Source organism: Eleutherodactylus coqui, chromosome 2 (assembly GCF_035609145.1).
Source record: "Eleutherodactylus coqui strain aEleCoq1 chromosome 2, aEleCoq1.hap1, whole genome shotgun sequence".
NCBI lineage: Eukaryota > Metazoa > Chordata > Amphibia > Anura > Eleutherodactylidae > Eleutherodactylus > Eleutherodactylus coqui.
This window is the reverse complement of record NC_089838.1, coordinates 133190710-133215343: the sequence shown is the minus strand read 5'-3', so window position 1 is coordinate 133215343 and position 24634 is coordinate 133190710. Positions and strand designations below refer to the sequence as shown.

At 46.0% G+C, this 24634-nt stretch overlaps 1 protein-coding gene across 2 annotated transcripts in view; it reads left to right on the top strand.

Annotated features, from left to right (window-relative positions):
- Nucleotides 1–9908: 9908 nt before the first annotated feature.
- MSRB3 (methionine sulfoxide reductase B3) overlaps nucleotides 9909–24634 on the top strand; it is a 136902-nt gene continuing 122176 nt past the window's right edge. Inside the window, exon 1 of one of the 2 annotated variants that reach the window (XM_066591572.1) lies at nucleotides 9909–10096. Coding sequence is in view for 1 of the 2 variants with exons in the window: in XM_066591573.1 (XP_066447670.1) it covers nucleotides 10054–10096 (43 nt within the window). In the remaining variant the exon portion in view is untranslated. The remainder of the gene's footprint in view (nucleotides 10097–24634) is intronic. The other variant, XM_066591573.1, reaches the window with a different exon arrangement.

Here is a 24634-nt window from a genome sequence, read left to right as displayed (position 1 = left end):
ATTTTTTTTTGCCCATGCTTTGCTATGGAGCCTTGTTTATCACATCACATCGGACGAACTTGCGATTTTTTGTGCAATTCGTTTTTAATTTTAGAAAGTCTATTGATTCTAACATGCGATTTTATCACAAGTGGCTGTGGTGCGAGATTATTCTCGCGAAAAAGCGGCAATGGTGCTGAAAAATCGCGGGAACAAAAATGAAATTTTCTCACGTCAGAATCGCTGTCGTCCGCTTGAAAGAGGCCTTAAGCTACTTTCACATGAGTCACAGCCTCCGCGTAATGCGCTATTTCGGCCAGAAAAGTTTACCTGAAAATAAGTGCGATCTCCAGATATAAAGCTGGATTAAGGTTATCTTGTAGACCATGTGCTCTATAAAAGTGATCTTGTCGACCAGTCAACGGTATCTTAGAAGAGCCTTTAAAGAGCCTTGGAAGAGCTGCTAATGGGAAGGTGATGTTGTAGACCAGTAAACGGGTATCTTGCAAGAGCTTTTTGGAAGCCTTCGATCATGTGGAATAGAAGGGGACTTTCCCCAGAATAGCAGGAGCTTACTACCATCTTCGAAATTTATATGGACATGCAATGAGCCATCTTTATGAATTATTAGCTCAATGGGGAAACACTCTTATGGGATTTTAGCAAGCTGAGGTAATATGTAGATATTTCCTCCTGGCTTGGATTGTAGCTTGCGAAAGATTTGTCGAATGTCCTTGTATGGCTCTGGCATAGTAGGAGCTTTTCTCACTGCAAACATGAGAGATTCTTTTATATGGAAAAGAAAGAATCCTGGTGAGCACATCCTGAGGGATATTTTCTGACAAAGCCTTAGGTCTTGGAAACCTATGGGCCCTGTCTATGACAACTTCTTGAGCTGGAGCAGAAGGGTCTTAATAAGTTCAATTGTTTGTCTTCCCACTGCGAAATGGTTGTTAAATTTCATCACCATGTGGTTTTGTTGTGTCTTAAGTTAAATATTTAGCCTAAGGCCAAACATATTGTTAGTTTCCAATTACATTAAAATTTGGCTCTGTGGGCGTATTCAGGTGGGGCGGTGTGCCCAGGGAATCTATGGAGAGCAATCTGGTCCTAGGGATGGATTACATTGAACAGTCAGTAGCCCCGTCAACATGGTTGCGTTATAACTCTGCATAGATGAGATGGTGTGACTTTGCTGCCAGTGTGGACTGGTCGCCCATTGTTCTCTGGCTTTTTGCTTGCACCTTTTTCAGGATTACCTAGCGTATACCTGTGTTGTTCAGATTTTAGCTGTTTCTTTAGAGTTCTTAGCGTTAGGTCCTTTGCTGTGTCTTTCCTTATCAAACAAATGTTGAAAGGTTATAAAAAGAATAGTCATTTTCGGAGAGGCAGACTTCCTATCTCTCAGAGTTTGTTGTCTGTCTTATGTGCGGAGACTAACTCTGTTCTTGCTTTTATGAAGCAATTTTGTTTTCTGTTACTTTCTGTTGTAAGTTTTTTGGTGCTTTCAGGATTGGGGAGCTTCTGCCTTGCAATAGGTGGTTTAAAACTGATATTGCACCATGACCAGTTGTTCTCTAATTCTATTCTATTTTTTCTCCCACAATCCAAAATGGATAGAGATGGTAGGGGCTATTGGCTTCGTGTGGGGAAGGTGTCAACTGTGATATCTGCCTGGTGAGCAAGCTCTGATTGGCGCGCCGGAGAGCCGATGGAGTCCCTGCTGGGCCCCCAAGCTGAGAAGTAGAGACATCGCTGGATAACAACTCTGCGCTCCCCCCAAGCAGTAAACACACACCATATAGTGGTTGTTGTCAGCAAGGTCCATCTCTTCCTTCCATGGGCCATGCTTCCTTAACAGCACATGTTGTACTGCCTCCACTTGTTACCGGCTGCTGCTTGAGTACATCTGGCTTTGCATGCGGTATGTAGTGGCATTCACCCAAGAGGCAAGGACATCTGTAAGACCCAAGGCAAAGCTTATTATCATCATAATAAAGTTTCTGAAAACAGGAAAGGTACACCAGAGAAATCACATATAAAGTTGGCATGATGTGTGTGTGAATATATAGATATAAATAAAATCCCCCGAATGATGTTCAGGGGTTCTGTACGGCACCCCCACGTGAGATCGCAAGGAGCCGTATGGGTGTCATGGCAGCAAAAGTAATTGCGTGCAGAAGATGGCGGCAGAAAATAATTTTAAAAGATTAAATGTCTGTGAAAAAAAAGAGTAGTACAGTAAAAAAAAAACTATACAAGTTTCGTATTGATGTAATTGTACAGAGCCATAGAATAAACTTATCATGTCATTTTGGTTGCAGTTTGTGCGCTGTAGAAACAAGACGCACTGAAAGATGGTGGAATGTCGTTTTTTTTTTCATTTTACTCCACTTAGAATTTTTTTTAAAGTTTTTAAGTACATTATATGGTACACTAAATGGCACCATTTAAAAATACAACTCATCCCGCAAAAAACAAGCCGTTATACAGCGACGTCGATGGATAAATAAAGGAGTTACGATTTTTTTTAAAGAGGGAGGAAAAAAGGGAAATGGAAAAAAAAGGGTCCGCGACATTAAGGGGTTAATGGAAAAATAATGTTAGGGATCTGGGAGTGCAACAATATAAAAAAAATGCACCTTAAAAAAAAAGTGTGAAAAAGTACCAAAACATTTATAAAGAACTAAATAAATTTGGTGTTCACGTAATTGTCCTGACCCACAGAATTGATTTAATATATTAGTCATACCACAAAGTGATGAAAAATAAAAAAACAGAGTTGCAGATTTTGTAAATCTATCTAAAAAATAGAATTAAGAGGAATAAAGAAATAAAAAGTGATCAAAATGTTATATGTTCCCAGAAATGGGATCAATGAAGACGGAGCTTTTTCCGCAAAAAAACAAGCCCCCATAGAGTTCAGTCAATGGAAAAATAAAAATGTTATGGAATGCACTGGCACAAAATCAAGAAAAACTGTATAAACTTGGTATCACCAGAATCATGCTAAGCCAGAAAATAATGTTATCACATTATTTATTCTGCAAGTTCAACACAGAAAAAAGACATAAAAAGGCAGAATTTCTTTTTTTTCTCAATCCCCTCCAAAAATTGTAATAAGTTATACATTATATGTACCCAAAAATTATGCCATTGAAAAAAATACAACTTGCCTCACGAAAAACAAGCCCTCATACAGCTATCCCAACTGAAAACTTAAAAGGTTATGACTCTAGGAATGTGACAACAAAAAAAACTAAAAAATTGGTTTGTAATTAGAGAGTAACATGGGCCCATATTAGGGTATTAAAGGAGATGTCCCGAGGCAGCAAGTGGGGTTATACACTTCTGTATGGCCATAATAATGCACTTTGTAATGTACATTGTGCATTAATTATGAGCCATACAGAAGTTATAAAAAGTTTTATACTTACCTGCTCCGTTGCTAGCGTCCTCGTCTCCATGGTGCCGACTAATTTTCGGCCTCCGATGGCCAAATTAGCCGCGCTTGCGCAGTCCGGGTCTTCTGTAGTCTTCTATGGAGCCGCTCGTGCCAGAGAGCGGCTCCGTGTAGCTCCGCCCCGTCACGTGCCGATTCCAGCCAATCAGGAGGCTGGAATCGGCAGTGGACCGCACAGAAGAGCTGCGGTCCACGAAGGCAGAGGATCCCGGCGGCCATCTTCAGCAGGTGAGTATGAAGACGCCGGACCGCCGGGATTCAGGTAAGCGCTGTGCGGGTGGGTTTTTTAACCCCTGCATCGGGGTTGTCTCGCGCCGAACGGGGGGGGGTTTAAAAAAAAAAAAACCCGTTTCGGCGCGGGACATCTCCTTTAAGGCCCAGTTCACATTTCACTTTCAGCTCAGCCACCGACTTCCGTGTTAGTGTTCCATCTCAAATGCCAAAAATGGTCTTGAGATACAACCATAACCACTTCAGGCTTCATTTCATAAGGTGTCTGCCCCTTTATGGCTTTTTAGGAGAATAGAAAAGCTGCAAAGGGATGGAATTCTTGTCCAAAGCGTTCTCCGGTTTAAATATTACAGCCTATGGTTCTGTCTCAAGGCAATTTTCGAAATTTGAGATGAAACTCTGTAACGAAAGCTGGCAACTCAGCTGAAAGCAAAATGTGAACTGAGCCAAATTATATAGCGCTATGCCAATCATCTAGAAATTCCTGGACAGTCCATAAAAATAGTATCTGTGATTTTTTTGAGGCTGTTGGTACTTGAGGTTATTATGTCTGTGATTATCATCAGTCCACAGTAAATGCTGGTAATGAAATCATATCTGTATCTGATCTATAGAGATCTGTGATTTATAATAAATGACCAAAGATTATGGTTTGCCAGTGTGTCTGTAAAAAAAGGTTGTCTGTCTTAAAATTGGTTCTATTACTGTATCTATGTAGTAAGCTCAGTTCTGGTATTGTATCTATATAGTAAATTTGGTTCTACCATTGCATCTGTGTAGTCAGCTCGATTCTGGTACCATATCTATGTAGTAAGCTCTGTTCTAGTACCGTATCTACATATCAAGCTTGGTTTTGGCACCGTATTTATGTAGTAAACTTGGTTCTGTTAGTAGAATGCACAGCTAACATCCCACTCTATTAACCCCTTCCCGCGGCGCGACCTCTCTTCATATAGCACGGGCATCAGCTGTTTATTACAGCTCACACCCACGGTCAATAGCTGCAATCGGCTGCGCGGCATTTTAATACCCAGAACGATGTTCGGTGGTCCCGTACGCCCCCCCCCCCCCACCCCGCTTGAGATGTCAGGGATCAAAAAGTCATATGTATTCCGAATTGGAACTAACGTAAACCACAGGACATCCCACAAAAAATGAGCTCTCTCACAACCATGTCGACATAAAAATGAAAAAGTTATTGCGCGCAGAAGATGGCAGCAGAAAATGATTTAAAAAAATGAAATGTCTGAAAAAAATAAAACTAGTACAGCAAAAAAAACAAATATACAAGTTTGGTATCGTAGTAATCGTACTGACTAGAGATGAGCGAGCACCAAAATGCTCGGGTGCTCGTTACTCGGGACGAAATTTTCGCAATGCTCGAGGGTTCGTTCCGAGTAACGAACCCCATTGAAGTCAATAGGCGACCCGAGCATTTTTGTATATCGCCGATGCTCGCTAAGGTTTTCATTTGTGAAAATCTGGGCAATTCAAGAAAGTGATGGGAACGACACAGCAACGGATAGGGCAGGCGAGGGGCTACATGTTGGGCTGCATCTCAAGTTCCCAGGTCCCACTATTGAGCCACAATAGCGGCAAGAGTGCCCCCCCCCCCCCCGCACTGTCAGCGTAAAGATCGTTCTCCTCTGCCATAGCTGTAACAGCTGTGGCAGAGAAGAACGATGTTTACCCATTGAATTCAATGGAGCCAGCAATACAGCAGGTTCCACTGAAAGCAATGGGCTGCCGGCGATCGCCGGCAGCCCATTGCTTTCAGTGGAACCTGCTGTAATACCGCCTCCATTGAATTCAATGGGCAAACATCGTTCTTCTCTGCCACAGCTGTTACAGCTGTGGCAGAGAAGAATGATTTGTCTTCTATATGTTCTCAATGGGGTCAGCGCTGCTGCCGCCGGCCCCATTGAGCGCATATAGAGAAGAGAACAGAAATCGCAGATCGCACATAGGTGCGATCTGCGATTTCTATGGCCTTAAGAAGGACCGTTGGGGTTCTTGAAACCTAAAATACTCCTAACACTCTCCCTATAGCAGCTCCACCAAGATACCACTTTCCCTGAACTAATGTCAGAATGCATCTGTGGTGAGCCGCGGGAGGGGCAGATTTTAATACTCGGGTGACACCTAATCTCGCCAGCCACTCACTGCAGGGGGGTGGTATAGGGCTTGAACGTTGCAGGGGGAAGTTGTAATGTCTTCCCTGTCTTTCTATTGGCCAGAAAAGCGCGCAAATTTGTCAGGGAAGAAAATGAAAGTAACCCGAACACCGCGTGGTACTCGTTACGATTAACGAGCATCTCGAACACCCTAATACTCGAACGAGTATCAAGCTCAGACGAGTATGCTCGCTCATCTCTAGTACTGACCCATAAAGTTATAATGTCATTTTCGTTGCAGTTTGTGCGCCGTAGAAACAAGTCACACTTAAAGATGGTGGAATGTCCTTTTTTTCTTCATTTTACTCCACTTAGAATTTTTTAAAACTTTTTCAGTACATTATATGGTACATTAAATAGCACCATTAAAAAATACAACTCGTTCCGCAAAAAACAAGTCCTCATACAACTGCCGGGGAGTATGGCGTCAAGCTATTTAAATGCAAGATCTGTCACCCTTGACCCAATTTCAATTTTGAGCGTTCCTGGCAAACTGTTTTTGAACCTGGGGTTCAGTCACCATTCTTTTTCTTCCCACTCTTTTAGGACTGGGGTGGCCACTTCTGCTTCCAGGGCTGATCTTCCCATTCCAGCCATCAAGAAACTAGGCAGGTGGTCATCTCATCGCTATAAGCTATATGTTCATCAACTTGCTGGTCTGTTAATTTTTCTCTTTGTGTAAACCTGCCAATAGATTCTTCGGTGGTCCGGATCTGGTGGGCTGACGTTTGAGGTCTTTGTTTGGAAGTTCTGTTTCATGTAATACTTAGTATGCTTGATGTCTGTCCTGATCCCAATGTCATAGTCATGAATATTGGGGGCAATTATTTTGAGAAGCTGGGTGCATTTCGCCTAACTTTCGAGTTGAAGAGAATCCTAGCGCATTTGACATTTATTTCTAGATACGTGCCTGGTGTTTTCTGAGATCATCCCATGGTTGTTGTTGTTGTCTTCCTCCAACCTATAGCCAAAAGGGTCAACTTTTTGATGTGTAAATGTATACATTTGATCTAGGGTAGTGTTCCCCAACTCCAGTCCTCAGGGACCGCCAACAGGTCATGTTTTCAGGATTTCCTCTGTGTTGCACATGTGATGTAATTATTGTCAGTGCCTCAGACATTACCACAGGTGTTCTTACTATAGGATATCCTGAAAACATGACCTGTTGGTGGGCCCTGAGGACTGGAGTTGGGGAAACACTGATCTAGGGTATATGTTTTAGGCATGTGGACTTGAAGGAAGGTTTGCCCAGCCTGTAGTTTCACGATGGGGTGCATCTTTAAGGCCGATTTCTTTCCGAAATCGGTCTTAATGTTTTAGATTTGCATGTAATACCGGTAGTAGGATTGGCGTTGGGGTCCCCGTCTCCTGTTTAGTCAGCTTAGGCCGTTTGCGGTAGTTGCTCACTTGTGAGTAGATGTAAATTGATCATTTTTGGTTAGTCTGAACTTATGGTTGAATTGCTATTTGAGTTATAAAAGTATCTAGAAATAATTTAAGTTGAAGTTAATGTATTTAGTTAAGTGATCTTTAATAATGATGGAAGTGGCCCAATTTACCTTCACTATTAGGGTCCTTTCATACAGGTGGAATATTTCTTCCAGGACACACCACAAGACACAGAACTATGGAACTGCAGTCTAATTGTGGATTTTGATGTGTGATTACAAGAAGCCTTAGGGCGGCTTCACACGGACATATTTGATTGCGCAATACGCAGAGAATAGAACTCATTGATAGCAATGGGTTCATTCTCATTTTTAGTATTTTGTGTGCGTATTTCTCAATTGCGCAAAAAAATACAACATGCTCAATTTGCGCAGCAAAGTTCCCCATAGAAGTCTATGAGGGTGCGCAAATGCACACGCAATGCGTAACGGCATGTGTGACCTATAGCACAAAACCTCGGGAAAAGAACACACCTGGAATTCATTAGGCTAAAAAGCCTCTTGGATCATTTGGAGGGGGGCTGTCCTGTGTTCCTGTAAATATGCCCTGCATGTGCAAAAAAGTTCAGAAAAATGCGCCAATAACCACCCAAAAGCACCTCAATCAAGGCGCAAATGTGTTGGGCTTAGATGCGCGCAAAAACACATATGCCCATGTGAAGCCGCCCTAAAGCCATTTTCAATTTCTCATCAAAGTCGCAGGTAACCAGTGGATTTTGCTGCAGAATTTATCACGACTTGAGGTGCGTCCTGCAGGCTAATTTTGCCTGTGTGTGAGGCCCTTTAAAGTCTCCACGTGTCTTCCTTTATTTCATTGCTTGGCTATAGGAGTATGCATGTTGAAGTATTTTCTATGATTTATACTCTCATGTGAGGATCCTGAACCTTAAAGCGGTTGTCCAGAGTTAGAAAAACATGGCTGCTTTTTTTCCAGACATAGCGCCACCCTTGTCTGTGGGTTGTGTCTGGTATTGCAGCTCAGCTCCCATTCACATGAATGGACATTAGCTGCAATACCACACACAGCCCTATGGACAACAGTGGCGCTGTGTTTGTAAGAAAGCAGCCATGTTTTTCTAACCTTGGACAACCGCTTTAACCCTTTAACGCCAGAGGACATAAGGTTATGTCATGGCAGCGGGGTACTTAACGCAACATGACGTAACCTTACATCATGTGGATGGTGTGGGATCAGAAGGGAGCCCGCACCATCCGGGAGCAGGAGCCGGCTGTTGTCGATAGCCAGCCTCCCGCTGCAACAGCGGAGGAGCATAAGGACAGCACCCACCGCTGTTAACCCCTTACATGCCACTATCTATATAGATAGAGTTTTAAAAAACAAAAGAAATAGTGTTAAAAAAACAAAAAAAACTTTTTTGCTCATTGTCCTTTATTTGTATTAAAAAATAGATAAAATAAAACCAAAAACCTACATATGTGGTATCATCGTGTCCACAACGACCTGTACTATAATTTGAGCACACTAACTATCCTGTGCAGCAAAAGCCGTAAAAAAAGAAAACGGAGGCATAATGCTTATTTTATTTGTTTTACCTTCCAAAAAGCGCAATAAAAGCGATCAAAAAACCCCATATGTACCCCAAAATGGTACAAATAAAAACTACAGCTCGATACGCAAAAAAAAACAAGCCCTCACAGAGCTCCATCCATGGAAAAATAAAAGGTATGCGACTTTGAATGCAACGATGCAAAAGTAATTATTTCCAAAAGAAAGGTTTTTATTGTGCAAAAGTGGAAAAATCTCTAAAAATGATAGTGTTTTTGTTCTCGTTGTAATCGTAACGACCCGCAGAAAAAATGTATTGTGTCATTTATGCTGCATGAATGATGCTGTAAAAAATTAAATAAAAAACAATGGCAGAATGAATGTGTTTTCTCTGCCTGCTTTAAAAAAAATTATAAAAGTTTTATAATACATTATATGCACCAAAAATGGTACCAATAAAAACTATAGATCGCCAAGCAAAAAATATACCCCTAATACGGCTGTGTTGGCGGAAAAATAAAAAGTTATGGCTCTTGAAAAGCGGAGATGAAAATCTCCTAAAAATCATTGCGTCCTCAACGCCAAAATAGGCCATATAGTTAAGGGGTTAAGGAGGGAACCACGTGAGATCCTAGTCGTGCCAGAATGTTGTGTTCAGTAAGTTCCAGTCCCTTTTATAAGTTTCGGTAGTTCTACTGCTTTGATTGTCAGGCATCTTTATTAGTCCCCGACTTGGATGGATCATCATCTCTGATCAGTCCAGTATTACGGCTGGGCTGGGGAATTACTACTGGAGTTTTACAAGTATCCACCACTAATTACATAAATTGATCATTTGTAGTTAATTTACTCAGTTTTTTTTTAACAAATATGCCAAACTCCCCTCCACTATTAAAGCCCCCCATCATCTGGGTGTATTATATATAGCAGTGACTTCCATGACTGCCGGCACTCCGAGCTCCCGACCGCCGGCTCCTGTGCTCGTTATGGAGGGGGCTGTAGTCTCGGAGGAGGCGGGTACTGGGCCAAAAAACAGGAGCCCCAGTGTCGGAGCTTCCCAGGTTCATTCCATGCTCATATTTGGTGCTGCTGCACAGGAATTTCCCGGCCTCCCTCACACGCATGTCTGTCACCCTGCACTGACATTAGAGACACCACAAGGGGAGGGAGAGACAGCGAAGGAAAGGTGGAGGAGACGGCCGCGCAGCTATCCCGGGAGACGGCCAAGTGCGGCAGGTACCCTGCAGACATATGCGCCTCTTCCTTGTCCTCCTGCTCACTGCCTCTATAGCAGGTAAGAGTGTCTGCGGGTGGCGGAGAGGAGTCCCCGGCTGATGTCTCCCCTGCTACTGGGGCTGTAGAGGCGGCGCAGTCAGCTGCTGGCAGTGGCGTGTTGTCAGCAGGATGCGCAGCCCGCAGGTAGAGCGCCGTGATGACGGGCTGTGCGAAGTCGGCAAAGTAGTGACTCAGCTCCGGCGCTGCTACAGTCAGGGGGGTTCTGGCTGGGCTTGTTGACCCGGAGCATTTAGCTCAGCTCGCCAAAGAGTCGACTCTCTTGGTTCTTCATTTAATACTAATGCTGTTCTGCTGCACGACCCTCCAGGCGGGACCCCTAACCCCTGCCAGTGCGGACCCTCCGGGCAGGACCTTTGCCAGTACAGACCTTCTGGGCTGGGCCCCTGTCCCCTGCCGGTACGGACCCTCTGGGCAGGACTCCTGTTTCCTGCCGGTACGGACCCTCTGGGCAGGACCTCTGCCGGTACGGACCCTCAAGGCTGGACCCCTGACCACTCCCAGTACGGACCCTCCGGGCTGAACCCCTGACCCATCCCAGTGCGGAACCTCCGGGCAAGACTCCCAACCCCTGCCAGTAGGGACCCTCCAGGCAAGATTCTCAACCCCTGCCAGTAGATACCCTCCTATCCAGATTCCCGACCCCTGCCAGTAGAGACCCTCCGGAGCAAGACTCCCAACCCCTGCCAGTAGGGACCCTCCAGGGCAAGACTCCCAACCCCTGCCAGTAGGGACCCTCCGGGGCAAGACTCCCAATGCCAGCCAGTAGGGACCCTCCGGGCAAGACTCCTGACCCCAGCCAGTACGGACTCTCTGGGCAGGACCTTTGCCAGTGCAGACCTTCCGGGCTGGACCCCTGTACCCTGTCGGTACCGATCCTTCGGGCTGGACTCCTGTCACCTGCTGGTACGAACCCTCCGTGCTGTACCCCTGTCCCCTCTCGGTACGGACCCCCGGGCTGTACCCCTGTCCCCTCTCGGTACGGACCCCCGGGCTGGGCCCCTGACCCCTCCCGGTACGGACCCTCCGGGCTGGGCCCCTGAGCCTTCCCGGTACGGACCCTCCGGGCTGGGCCCCTGAGCCTTCCCGGTACGGACCCTCCGGGCTGGGCCCCTGAGCCCTCCCGGTACGGACCCTCCGGGCTGGGCCCCTGAGCCCTCCCGGTACGGACCCTCCGGGCTGGGCCCCTGACCCCTCCCGGTACAGACCCTCCGAGCTGTACCCCTGACCCATCCCAGTACAGAGCCTCCGGGCTGGCCCCCTGACTCCTCCCAGTGCGGACCCTCTGGGCAGGACCCCTGCCAGTAGGGACCCTCTGGGCAAGATTCCAGACCCCTGCCAGTAAGAACCCTCCAGACAGGATTCCCTGCCAGTAGAGACCCTCCGGGCAAGACTCCCGACCCCTGCCAGTAGGGACCCTCCGGGGGAAGACTCCTGACCCCAGCCGGTAGGGACCCTCTGGGGCAAGAATCGTGACTCTAGCCAGTAGGGACCCTCCGGGCAAGACTCCCGACTCCAGCCAGTAGAGACCCTCCGGGCAAGACTCCCGACCCTAACCAGTAGGGACCCTCCGGGCAAGACTCCCGACTCCAGCCAGTTGGGACCCTCCGGGCAAGACTCCCGACCCTAACCAGTAGGGACCCTCCGGGCAAGACTCCCGACCCTAACCAGTAGGGACCCTCCGGGCAAGATTCCAGACCCCTGCCAGTAAGAACCCTCCAGACAGGATTCCCTGCCAGTAGAGACCCTCCTGTCAAGATTCCCGACCCCTGCCAGTAGGGACCCTCCGGGCAAGACTCCCGACCCCTGCCAGTAGGGACCCTCCGGGGGAAGACTCCTGACCCCAGCCGGTAGGGACCCTCTGGGGCAAGAATCGTGACTCTAGCCAGTAGGGACCCTCCGGGCAAGACTCCCGACTCCAGCCAGTAGAGACCCTCCGGGCAAGACTCCCGACCCTAACCAGTAGGGACCCTCCGGGCAAGACTCCCGACTCCAGCCAGTTGGGACCCTCCGGGCAAGACTCCCAACCCTAACCAGTAGGGACCCTCCGGGCAAGACTCCCGACCCTAACCAGTAGGGACCCTCCGGGCAAGACTCCCGACACTAGCCAGTAGGGACCCTCCGGGCAAGACTCCCGACACTAGCCAGTAGGGACCCTCCGGGCAAGACTCCCGACACTAGCCAGTAGGGACCCTCCGGGCAAGACTCCCGACACTAGCCAGTAGGGACCCTCCGGGCAAGACTCCCGACACTAGCCAGTAGGGACCCTCCGGGCAAGACTCCCGACACTAGCCAGTAGGGACCCTCCGGGCAAGACTCCCGACACTAGCCAGTAGGGACCCTCCGGGCAAGACTCCCGACACTAGCCAGTAGGGACCCTCCGGGCAAGACTCCCGACACTAGCCAGTAGGGACCCTCCGGGCAAGACTCCCGACACTAGGCAGTAGGGACCCTCCGGGAAAGACTCCCGACTCCAGCCAGTACGGACCCTCCAAGCAGGACTTATGACCCCTGCAGTACCTACTATGGTTACTGCATGTTGTGCAGGACCTGTATCTCTAGGTCCTGCCAGTAGGGACCCTCTGGGCAAGATTCCAGACCCCTGCCAGTAAGAACCCTCCAGACAGGATTCCCTGCCAGTAGAGACCCTCCTGTCAAGATTCCCGACCCCTGCCAGTAGGGACCCTCCGGGCAAGACTCCCGACCCCTGCCAGTAGGGACCCTCCGGGGGAAGACTCCTGACCCCAGCCGGTAGGGACCCTCTGGGGCAAGAATCGTGACTCTAGCCAGTAGGGACCCTCCGGGCAAGACTCCCGACTCCAGCCAGGAGAGACACTCCGGGCAAGACTCCCGACCCTAACCAGTAGGGACCCTCCGGGCAAGACTCCCGACCCTAACCAGTAGGGACCCTCCGGGCAAGACTCCCGACCCTAACCAGTAGGGACCCTCCGGGCAAGACTCCCGACACTAGCCAGTAGGGACCCTCCGGGCAAGACTCCCGACACTAGCGAGTAGGGACCCTCCGGGCAAGACTCCCGACACTAGCCAGTAGGGACCCTCTGGGCAAGACTCCCGACACTAGCCAGTAGGGACCCTCCGGGCAAGACTCCCGACACTAGCCAGTAGGGACCCTCCGGGCAAGACTCCCGACACTAGCCAGTAGGGACCCTCCGGGCAAGACTCCCGACACTAGCCAGTAGGGACCCTCCGGGCAAGACTCCCGACACTAGCCAGTAGGGACCCTCCGGGCAAGACTCCCGACACTAGCCAGTAGGGACCCCCCGGGCAAGACTCCCGACTCCAGCCAGTACGGACCCTCCAAGCAGGACTTATGACCCCTGCAGTACCTACTATGGTTACTGCATGTTGTGCAGGACCTGTATCTCTAGGGCTCTGGAGGCTTTTGGGGGTCTCCAAAAAGGGCTCCTGTAAGATACAGGCTGTAACCCTTTTACTGCTGAAGAGGTGACATGTGCTCCTCTTACCTTAATGTCTTTTTTCCCATATGTAACGTAGGTTTTATTATCCTCTTTTGCAACTTGTTGCTTGGAGTGAATGTAATAAACGATGACATATACGCCCCCACAGACTGCACTTCCCTGTGTGGAAGACCCACATCAACCTACAAATAACAGACAACCTGCTGCCTTCTTTCTGTCACTGCAAAAGGCCTATAAGTGGTCGTCTGTTGGAAATTCCTTCGTGGGCGCAGTGTATAATGTGCCTCCTGCTAAATGTGGTATACCTGCTACAGTGCAAGGTTTACATTGTATATAATAACTATTAAACTCCTAATTGTTTTCACTGCATTGTGAGGGGCACATGTCACCTCTCCAACAATGAAAGGGTTACAGCCTGTACCTTACAGGAGGGGCTCTCAGACAGGAGCTGACTCCCACAGGATACACAACTCCTCTGCCAGCTGTCACTATGGAGGCCTTTAACTTAGCAGGAACAAGTGTGGCAAGGTGTCTGTGATGCCATGTCATGGGGGATGAGCTAACCGCTGTCGGGTAAGGTCCTGGCGATAATGCTGGCATTAGTCAGCAGTGGTCACTTGTCACAAGGCCGGCCGCACACAGTGTTATTTCATTAATAATGCATTCCCTTCTGCAGCGTTTTTTTTTCTGGTAACGGATCATTTGTTTCATTATTATGTGACCCTAATTCTTTTATATGTAACCTCTCTCCAAAGGAAAAAGGTGGAGTACATTCAATATTACCGGCGTGAAAGATTATAGGCGTCCAAACAGTAGTCAGCGACTATGAAGTCATTTCCATATTAAAAAGGTCACAGTCCTATTTTTGTCCTTATTTATGAACTAAAATTGCCCATGAAAGCCTATGAGAGGGTAAAAATTACAGTGAACACGGATATCACATGTATGTGCGCTGCGTTGCTTACATGCCTTGCCAGGAGACTGAAAAAAAAATTGAGCCTTCTTGTGTTTTTTTTTTGGACATATGAAAAACAGATGACACACGGCCGTAAAAAACACATACGAACATGCAACATGCGCAAACAGTAAAAAATTTTCATGCATCCCAATTGCATACGCCTGATTGAATGACCCCTTTGACTTCTCTCACATGCATGTGGTTTTTTTGCAGCATTTAGCGCGGCGTTTGAAATGCCCTCCAAAAATGCTGTATTAAGCCCCATTTTCAATTGGGCTTCTCAGATGAGCATTTTAGCGTGGAATTTCTAGCGCTGCGCTTCTCAAATGCTGCCTGTTTTATTTTAGGGTGCTTCAGTGGATTTTGTTTTTTGTCTTTTTTTTGTTTTTGACGCACCACATCACCCATTGCAATGATGGGATGTGTTTAAAAACGCTGTACAATGACACATTAAAAAAAACTGCGTTTTTACTTACTCCTCTGTGAGAGCGGCCTTACTGATTATTTTCCCACCACAACTGCTGGAAGTTTGTTCCAAGCATCCGCCACTCGTGAAATAATGTTTTCTGAGATTGTTTATGATCTCCCCAGATTGTGCCCCCTTGTTCTAGATTTTAGTTTCTTATTAAAAGCATTTTACTTTATTGAGTCCTTTAATATAAATATTTACATAAGTGCGATGCTTTTCAACAAACTGCATAAATCAATAGAACAGGCAAACATTAGAAACTTTGTAACATATTTTATCAGCAAAAACCTCCTCCTCCACTATTTGGCCTCATTCATGCAGAGTTTCATTGACGTGGATTCCAACGCAGGTTCTGAAAAAGGCCACGTAGGAGAAAAAAGAAAAAAATAAGGAAAAGGGCACATGTACAGTATTAATATAGCAATATATAAATGCATAGAATATATTAAAAAAATATTAAAGGGAACCTGTCACCCCCTCTAAACAACATAATCTAAGTTATAAATCAGGAATGCGCCAAGTGAAGGAACAACAGATGTACCACAAAACTCAGTTTAGAACTCACCTGGTGCCAAACGGGGAAATCAGCCTGATAAACCCCGTCGGCACCGATGTCCACGAAGGCTTTTAAACAGGTTCTTTCAATCCCACATCCGCAGCAAGACGGAGAGCAGCAAAAGTATACAGCATACAAAGCACCCGTAGGTGCTTAGTAGACAATAGTAGTAAAATAAAAATAAAAAAAATAAAAAGCTGCTTTTGCGCTCGTCGGGAAAAAAAGATGACAAATGTAATTATAATGAATTTAATCATATAGGTACGAGCAACGCGTTTCAGCGAAAACAATCGCCTTTTTCAAGCTCCAAATAGATATACTAACAGACATAAATGACACATATATATATATAACCAATTATTAGCTTACTCACATGTTTCTATTGACTGCCTCGTTGGTGTCTATATGACCAATAGAAACATGTGAGTAAGCTAATCCGCAGGCGGATTTGCCGCAGCGAAATTCCAGGCGGAATTTCGGTGGCAAATCCACCCTGTGTGAACCCAGCCTTAATGGCTAAAAAAATGCAGTGATGTTACAGCAAGCTTTTGAGGCTACTTGGGCCTCTTCATCAGGCTGGTATAACAAAATATCTGAAGAAACACATATACGAGTATACACAAAAGAGCAGAGACATGATTAATTTGCATTTAAAAAATAACAATGATGAGTTTAGAGACTAAATCTTTAAAGGGGTTTTTTAAGACCAAAGTTAAACTTCAAAATAGTTATAAATCATCACACAATCCTATAGTAAGTCCATCCATTACCGTTCCTCTTGGTTTTGTACTTTTCATTCTGAGGAATTGGCATTGCTTGTTTACATCCTGTTCACTGACTTCCTCTGGGCCGCTTCAACTACATTTCCCATAATCCCCTTGGCTGCATCTCAGACAGTATAGTATTCTCCTCCCACACCTTATGACTGCTAAACCCCGCCCACTACACACATGGTCATCCTGCTGTCCACTCTGATTCCACTGCAGTTTATGATGGTGACAACAGCTGCAGTTCTGCAGGATGTTTCTATACTGAGATGATTGTTATCTGACATTATTCATAAGCTAAGGTGACCAGATGGGTCAAAGCGTGACAAAGGGGTGTGGTCAGGGGCGGGGCTTATGACAATATATGATTTTAACTCAGTTGTTATAAAAAATACAGGTCCAGTTTTTAAAAAAAGACAGGGAGCGAATCCCGCAGCATTTCTGCATCCAAAAAACAGTCAAAATATGTAACATTGGTGCGAATTTTGACCGGAAATCGGCTGCATATCCGCACCCGATTTCATACCATGTGGCGCTTACCCCTCACCTCCTCTGAAGGCTTCCCGCTGTCAGCGCTCCCCAGCTTCCTGTTCTCAGCGGCCTGTAATGACCTCACCTGACCAGCATCATCGCACCTGACCAGGCCGCTGGGGAGCCCTGACAGTGGGAAGCCCTCAGAGGAGGTGAGGGAGAGCACCGCTGCATAGCTGCAGCTAATTTCTAGTCAAAATCTGCACTAATGGTACAGATTTTGACAGTTTTTTAGTTGCAGAATTTGCTGCGGAAAATTTCTGCAGCATTTCCCACATGTGTAAACATACCCATAGTCAGCTTGAGGTTTGCAGCCACGTGCAGATTGGCATCACTAGTAATAGTGTCCCCTATACCAGCCCCAGCAATAATAGGGACCCCCACAATACCCCAGCAGTATTAGCGCTCCCCTATACGAGTCCCAACAATAATAGTGACCCCCCCCCCTCCACAGTAGCCCCAGCAGTAATAGTGACCCCCCCCCCCACAGTAGCCCTAGCAGTAATAGTGACCTTCCCACAGAATCCCCAGCAATAATAGTGGCCTTCCCACAGAGTCCCCAGCAATAATAGTGGCCTTCCCACAGAGTCCCCAGCAATAATAGTGGCCTTCCCACAGAGTCCCCAGCAATAATAGTGGCCTTCCCACAGAGTCCCCAGCAATAATAGTGGCCTTCCCACAGAGTCCCCAGCAATAATAGTGGCCTTCCCACAGAGTCCCCAGCAATAATAGTGGCCTTCCCACAGAGTCCCCAGCAATAATAGTGGCCTTCCCACAGAGTCCCCAGCAATAATAGTGACCTCCCCACAGAAGCCCCAGCAATAATAGTGACCTCCCCACAGAAGCCCCAGCAATAATAGTGACCTCCCCACAGAAGCCCCAGCAATAATAGTGACCTCCCCACAGAAGCCCCAGCAATAATAGTGGCCTCCCCACAGAAGCCCCAGCAATAATAGTGACCTCCCCACAGAAGCCCCAGCAATAATAGTGACCTCCCCACAGAAGCCCCAGCAATAATAGTGACCTCCCCACAGAAGCCCCAGCAATAATAGTGACCTCCCCACAGAAGCCCCAGCAATAATAGTGACCTCCCCACAGAAGCCCCAGCAATAATAGTGACCTCCCCACAGAAGCCCCAGCAAAAATAGTGACCTCCCCACAGAAGCCCCAGCAAAAATAGTGACCTCCCCACAGAAGCCCCAGCAATAATAGTGACCTCCCCACAGAAGCCCCAGCAATAATAGGGACCCCCCCCCCACAGAAGCCCCAGCAATAATAGTGACCCCTCCCATAAGCTCCAGCAATAGTAGTAAACTCCCCCCCCCTCCACAGTAGCACCAGCACCAGCAATAGTAGTGGCACCCCACAGTAGCCCCAGCAGTAATAGTGACCTCCACACATAAGCCCCATATACTTGCCTCGGTACTGTTATATTTTGACGCCTCCGGAAGTGGTGGGTGTACACCACTGTTAGGCTGCTTGACAGCCAGGTGATGCCCCTGTGCCTGATTGGCTGAAAAGCTCCTGATTGCCTGCCTGCTGCAAGGTCCTTGGAGCGTAGAAGGAGTTTTGTCATGGATGGAGGGTTAGGCTTAGGGGTTGTTTCACAGTTAGGTATACACTATTAGCTGTAAATCTTTCAATGTGTGAGCCGCCTGGCATTAACATGGAAGCATTTACCGCTCATTATGTATGGCTAACTGTGAAACAACCCCTAAGCCTAACCCTCCATCCATGACAAAACTACTTCCATGCTCCTGGGCCACACTACTCAGAACTTACGCGGTCGTGTCTGAAGCCCCCCCCCCCCCCCCGCCCACATCTGCCATCGCTCCGGATGCCATCCCGGGTGCTATGTTGCTGTCTGGCACCTGTAAGTTTGGCTGCTACTCTGCCATCTTTCCTTCAGATCCGGCGCTCTCCATCCCCTGCTGTGTATCTCCCTGCTGCCGCAGGATCCTCCGCTGTTTGGCCGCTGCTGTGCCTACTACCTTGCTGCTCTGCCACTCTCCATCCCATGCTGTCAAGGTCCCCGGCGCCGCCGGGACTGTGCCTTCTACCCTGCTGCTCCACCGCTCTCCATCCCCCGCTGTCAATCTGGCCGGCCCTGCTGATAATATCCAATCAGAAAGTGGGGGTGTCACCTGGCTGTCAAGCAGCCTAGCAGTAGTGTACACCCACCACTTCTGGTGGCATCAAGGTACAACAGTACCACTTGCCTCTTCCTGGTCTTCACAGGGTCGCTGCTCCTCTCAGCGCTCCTGCCAGCGCGCTTCAGAGTGACTACCAGACGGGGAGCTGCAGCGCCCCAGCTTGTAATTACTATAATGGTAACCCTACATCACAAAAGTGGGACAAATCTCCTGAAAGCGAGAGAAATGGCTGTCCCGCTAGGGTCGCGGGGGAAAGCAGAACACAGGGTCCCAAAGCAGGGAACTTGCTTGCCTGCATTGTTACTGCGCAAAAATACACAGTAGAAACGCAGGCAAATGCACACAAAAGCAGTAAAACACTGTATAAAAAACGCAGCAGTTTTACAAATGCTTATGTGAGTCGCTTTGAGGTGAGCTGAAACAGAACAACTAGTGACAACTAAGCAACTTCTCGCTCAATGCCCTGTCGCTGGCTGCATATACACAGGCCAGCAGCTGCCTGAAATCGCTATTTTGAGTAATTATTCAGGCGTCTATAGTCCTTTGTAAGGATACCTGTAGGCTCTGTGGACAGTATTAAAAAAAATGTTGAATTTTAAGATTTTTAAAAAAAATATAGATTAAGAAAAAATCAACAGGTGTAACACAAAAATATAACATATCATAGGTTGTTTTCTGATGACACCTTCCCTTTAAGTGCTCCTGCACAAGACATCATGTATAACAGATGTGAGCACAGCGCCCGTCCCCATAATTAATGCACTTCTATTATAATGAAATTACATATCTCATTTTACCCCATGTGATAAAACAGCAACTCCAGAGACTACTTACAAATTTATTTGAAAGTTGTCCTATTAACCGCCCCACGCTGTACATGTATGTCGCAAGTGGGAAGTACACACGGCTGTATATTTACAGCATGACTTTAATGTGTCACTTTGTGATGTGATGCGGTGACACAGTAGTGGTCATCACTAAGTACCAGAGGACCAATCACAGCAATTCCGACCAGCATTTGAATAGGAAAAAGGCCGACCATGCTCTAACCATCAAGTTGTGGTAGAGAGGCGGAGCATATATTTTTCGGGTCTGTAGCACTGTGGTCCATATGAAAGCTATTCCAGCAACATCTGCTTCCCGAAAGCCAAGTAGCGCTCAGCCATATCCTATGCACAAACAGCCGTTTACAACCACATGCAAAGCCAAAATTGAACATGATGATCACAACCATAAGCAGTATGTTTGGAGAGGAGACAACAAAGCCTATGAAGAAAAGCACATCATCCCTGCTGGGAAGCATGGATATCTGCTGTTTTGGGGGAAAAGGGAGAGCTAAAGTGGTGCAGGGAATTTAGACAAAATGAATGGCAGGATGATGTAGCCTAAGGACTTGGGGCACTCCTGATGTGAATAGTTCAAGAGAGGCAGATTCTAAAGGCCCTTCTACACAGGCCAACAGTCTTTGGATGACTGGACGAGCGCTGACGTCACCGCTAAGGTCATCAGCAGTCGTGCCGAGCATTCATACTGAAAGGCCTGCGGTGGCCCGCAGGTTTCTCGTCTGCTTCTCCCTCCTATAGGGAGTCGGGAGCATTCACACGGAACAACAAGCCAGCAAGTGCTAACAAGGCTTTTTAAGCTGTTTGAAAAGTCAGCTTGCACAACCGCTAATGACCAGTGAGCAAGATTTTCACTTTCACACTGAACGATTATCGCTCCCCTTCGCTCCTTTGAATGAATTTTGAACGATAATCGTTATGTCTAAACAGGTCTGAACAGTGTGTTATCTCTAAACTCATGTTTACTGACCTGAAGTAAGCCTGAAAACAGCCCATGCTTTGTAGTGTAATCTCCTGGACCTCTATGATCAGAGAAGTAGTTCATTAGACTCCTATAAGCTTGATTGGCATACAGATATATGGGCTGTTTGAGGATTTACTGTGGAGAAGTAAAAGTGAATGCAGAGATAATAGTGACATTGTTCAAATTGTTCCCTCTTCAGCTATCCACACATTTAGACACAACGATTATCGCTCAAAATTCGCTCAAAAGCCGTCTTTTGAGCGATAATCTTTGTGTCTTAAATGTTCCCATCTTTCAGTTTTCAGTTCTGCTTGCAAACCATCATTCAGCAGAGCAGCCGATAAGCAGGACCGCAAGCTGTGCTCTGTCAGTGGAGATCTGATAATAACTGATAACAATGTTACAGCTGTTCTTAGTTCTTTACCCTGGGAGGTAGAACAGCTGATTAGCAGGACCACAGGCTGTATCTGCTGTCCATGGTGCTGAATTCTCCATGGGGAGCCCATGGCTGAACAATGGAGCTAATTTCAGAGCTCAGACCTCCTGCTGAGTTCTGTAATGGCTCCTACAAGTTCATTTGCATGTAAAATAAGCTGATAAGTACTAATAACAATTAGTGCCTATTAGTACTTTTATGCAAAGCGATCGCTGATCTTTCAATCTTTTAAATCATCACAACTTTTTCAACAACTTTATGATTATGTGATAGCCAATGTGTTAACGTATCAAAAGTGCAAATCACTTTTTTATTTACTTAAAATAACGTTTGTATGCTACAAAATCACTCCAAACTGCTGGCCACCAGCCTTACTGCTGCCTGAGAAGCAACATGGTTCTCCTATCCCCCAAAAAAGCATTACTTCACTGACAAGAAAGAAAAAGTGCATGTGAATAATATATTGTGGTAACTTGGGGGGGGGGGGTTACTAGTTTACGGAAATTGCCATCTTCTCCCTTAAGATGGTTGGCACCACTCTCGTATAGACGCTAGACCACTGGAATACTTGAAGGATCTGGCTTTCGCTAGCTTTAGAGCACGTAGCAAAAGGTTTACAGCATCACCTACCGTATATATCCCAAAATATAACACAAGTTCTGGGTTTCCAACCCGCAGGGTCCGTGTCACCACACCCGGTGTGTCTAGTCTAGGGGCGTCCTTCCCTGTCAGACTCATAATGCAGACTGTCTGGTGTGCACCAAACCTCAGCAGCCTATTTCCCTGGCTTTCATCAGGGAATTCAATGTGTCTGGAGGTTTTAACTCATCCAGACACACCCATACAGCTGTCCCTGCTGATTAGCACACATTCATCTTGCCATATTTACATACATACATACACACTTTGTAGCTCCTCTATGCTCAGCTGTCCACTAAATGTAGACCAGAGCCGGACTGGGATTAAAATTGCTCCCGACTTGCAGTTAAGTACTTTTATTCTGTAGAGCCACACTCCAGGTCACTACCCATATACCTCACCAGCCATCATACAATATTGTACCTCCAAACCACAGGAAAAATAGTGGCATGCAATGCATGCTGCTATGAATTTTATTCATAAATAAGAATGCTACTACCTATCATCACTCTACTGGCCATACGGTGACTAAAGAGGCTGCCAGTGGCAGAATAAACAATCACATTGTGACATTTCATCATCTCTAGTAAGCATTGTCGTTTTCATCTCCATCCAGTCCAGACCAACATGACTACTTCTCCTGAATACAACTTGTCTCTTCAGAGGTTGCCTCACAGATGTCTTTGGCTTTTTAATATTCATAATCCTGATATTTAGATAAATTTTTAATAGTGCCACATGTGGTTTCCTCTAAATTCTGTATAACAGTGCAACTCATAGCACCCCCTGAGTGATGAACAACAAGCCGCACTGCATTCCCGCAGTAATATATTGCAGCAGCAATATATCTTCTGCAGAATATATGTCCCTAACAACAAACATAGGCATATAAACATGATGCAGCTTCTCTGTTCTGTGCTTATTTGCAAAATAGCCACTGGTTACACTGTGTTGATGTTATATATGGTTAGGTCATGTGATACAGGCATCCAGTGGAACTACTGCCCATATGCAAAATAGAGGACACCTCTGCCCCACTGAATGGCAACAATAAGCAGGAGCTTGTAATAACAAGTACGTGTACTGAATATAATAAAGTTCCAATACGTAGTGTAAAAGATGCAACTTCATCTACGATAGCAAAACTTGCATGAAGCCCAAATGTGTAATGAAAGAGAAAAGCCGTTCTTAACTAATGATTCCAATGACTAAGCAATTTGCATAGCTTCAGTGCGTCCCAAAGAAATGAGAAGCTCCTTGATAAGGCTAGGTTCACATGTGGACTGAAGGCTCTTTTCGGAGCCTCCGGAATAAATTGGTTCAGAAATACATAAAGAAACAACAAAAAAACAAAGTTTAAACGCAGCCTAAAAATAATAGATTTTTTTGACTGATCACTTATGTTTTCTTAATAATGGTACATGTCTTAAAAACACCGTCTACTGTATGCAAACATATAAGCTGTAGACACAAAATGGTAGTAAATAAACTGAAGTTATGGGGATGTGTCCTGCTGAAATCAGTCCTGCAGCCCGTTCATAATGTAATAATGTCATGCATGTCACATATAAAATAGTCAGTAAACGTGGCACAAGAATGGTTAAATGTAAAAAATAAAAATCATAAAGATACAAATTGATCACCTCTATATGGCAAATGAAATCTCAAGTTCTTATTAATGTATTACAATATATTTTATTGTAATATTCATATGTGTCTACATAAAGCCACACACAAATGAGCGCTCTAAATTCATCAGAAACTGACAGTTTTGAGCGATCATTTTGTATTAGCTACATTTGCATGTATTTAGAGAACAGCGGGTGGTCTGTTCTCTAAATACATCTGCCGTGGGCTGCCAGCTGCATACAATGCTATCAGCGCTGCCAGTGGAGAACACAGCATGCTGTCCCTCTTATCAGGGATGACGGATTTTATGCTGAGTTGAACTTAGCGATGGACGAAGAGTGCGCGGTAAGAGCACGATGGGCGTGCAACTACACGCAACTGCTATCGCTCAAAAGCCGTCGTTTGGACAAATTGTGAGCGATAATCGTTGCGTGTAAATGGGGCTTAAGGGGTTGAAAGACACATGATTATAATCGTGTTGGTCTGAGAATTTCACACAATAACCTATGGATATAATCTAAGATAATACTGTGGCCTAAATGTGGTTTAGGGCTACAGAACTAAACACAAGAATGACTGCCATGTCTAGCACTGATTCTTTTTCCCACTCGTAGTACACTCGAACTAGCAGTTCATTGCTGAGAAGTTTCACCCAGACTAGACGCAATAAGCAAAAAATGTCTAGTGACTCATCAGTAGGTTATCATGTGCAGATGCTGAAAATAAATGTTTCATAGAATCCTAGAATGTTTACCGTACATGACTATAAATCTACAATAATACTTAATATAGATGGTAAGTGTGAACTTAGCGGCACTGCAGTGTAATTATCTGTCTGCTGCACTGTCTATCTGACTCTTTAAGGATTAAACTCTTAAGTCTGGTATATCACCTCTTACCATGTGCTAATATTACAAAGCCTTTAAGATGATCATGTGGTACATCTTGACTTTGTCTTGAGTTTATAAATCTCTTTAATCCAATCTGCTTTTAATACATCGTACAAAACATTATGTACTGTATTCGGCCTGAAATAGAGCTGCCACTTTAACCCATAAGGGACCACTATTATGCCTTTTTTTGGCCATCACTAATGGCCTTTAAATCTGCACATAAGACTTTATATGGCGTTGCATGTTTAGCCCGACACAGGTT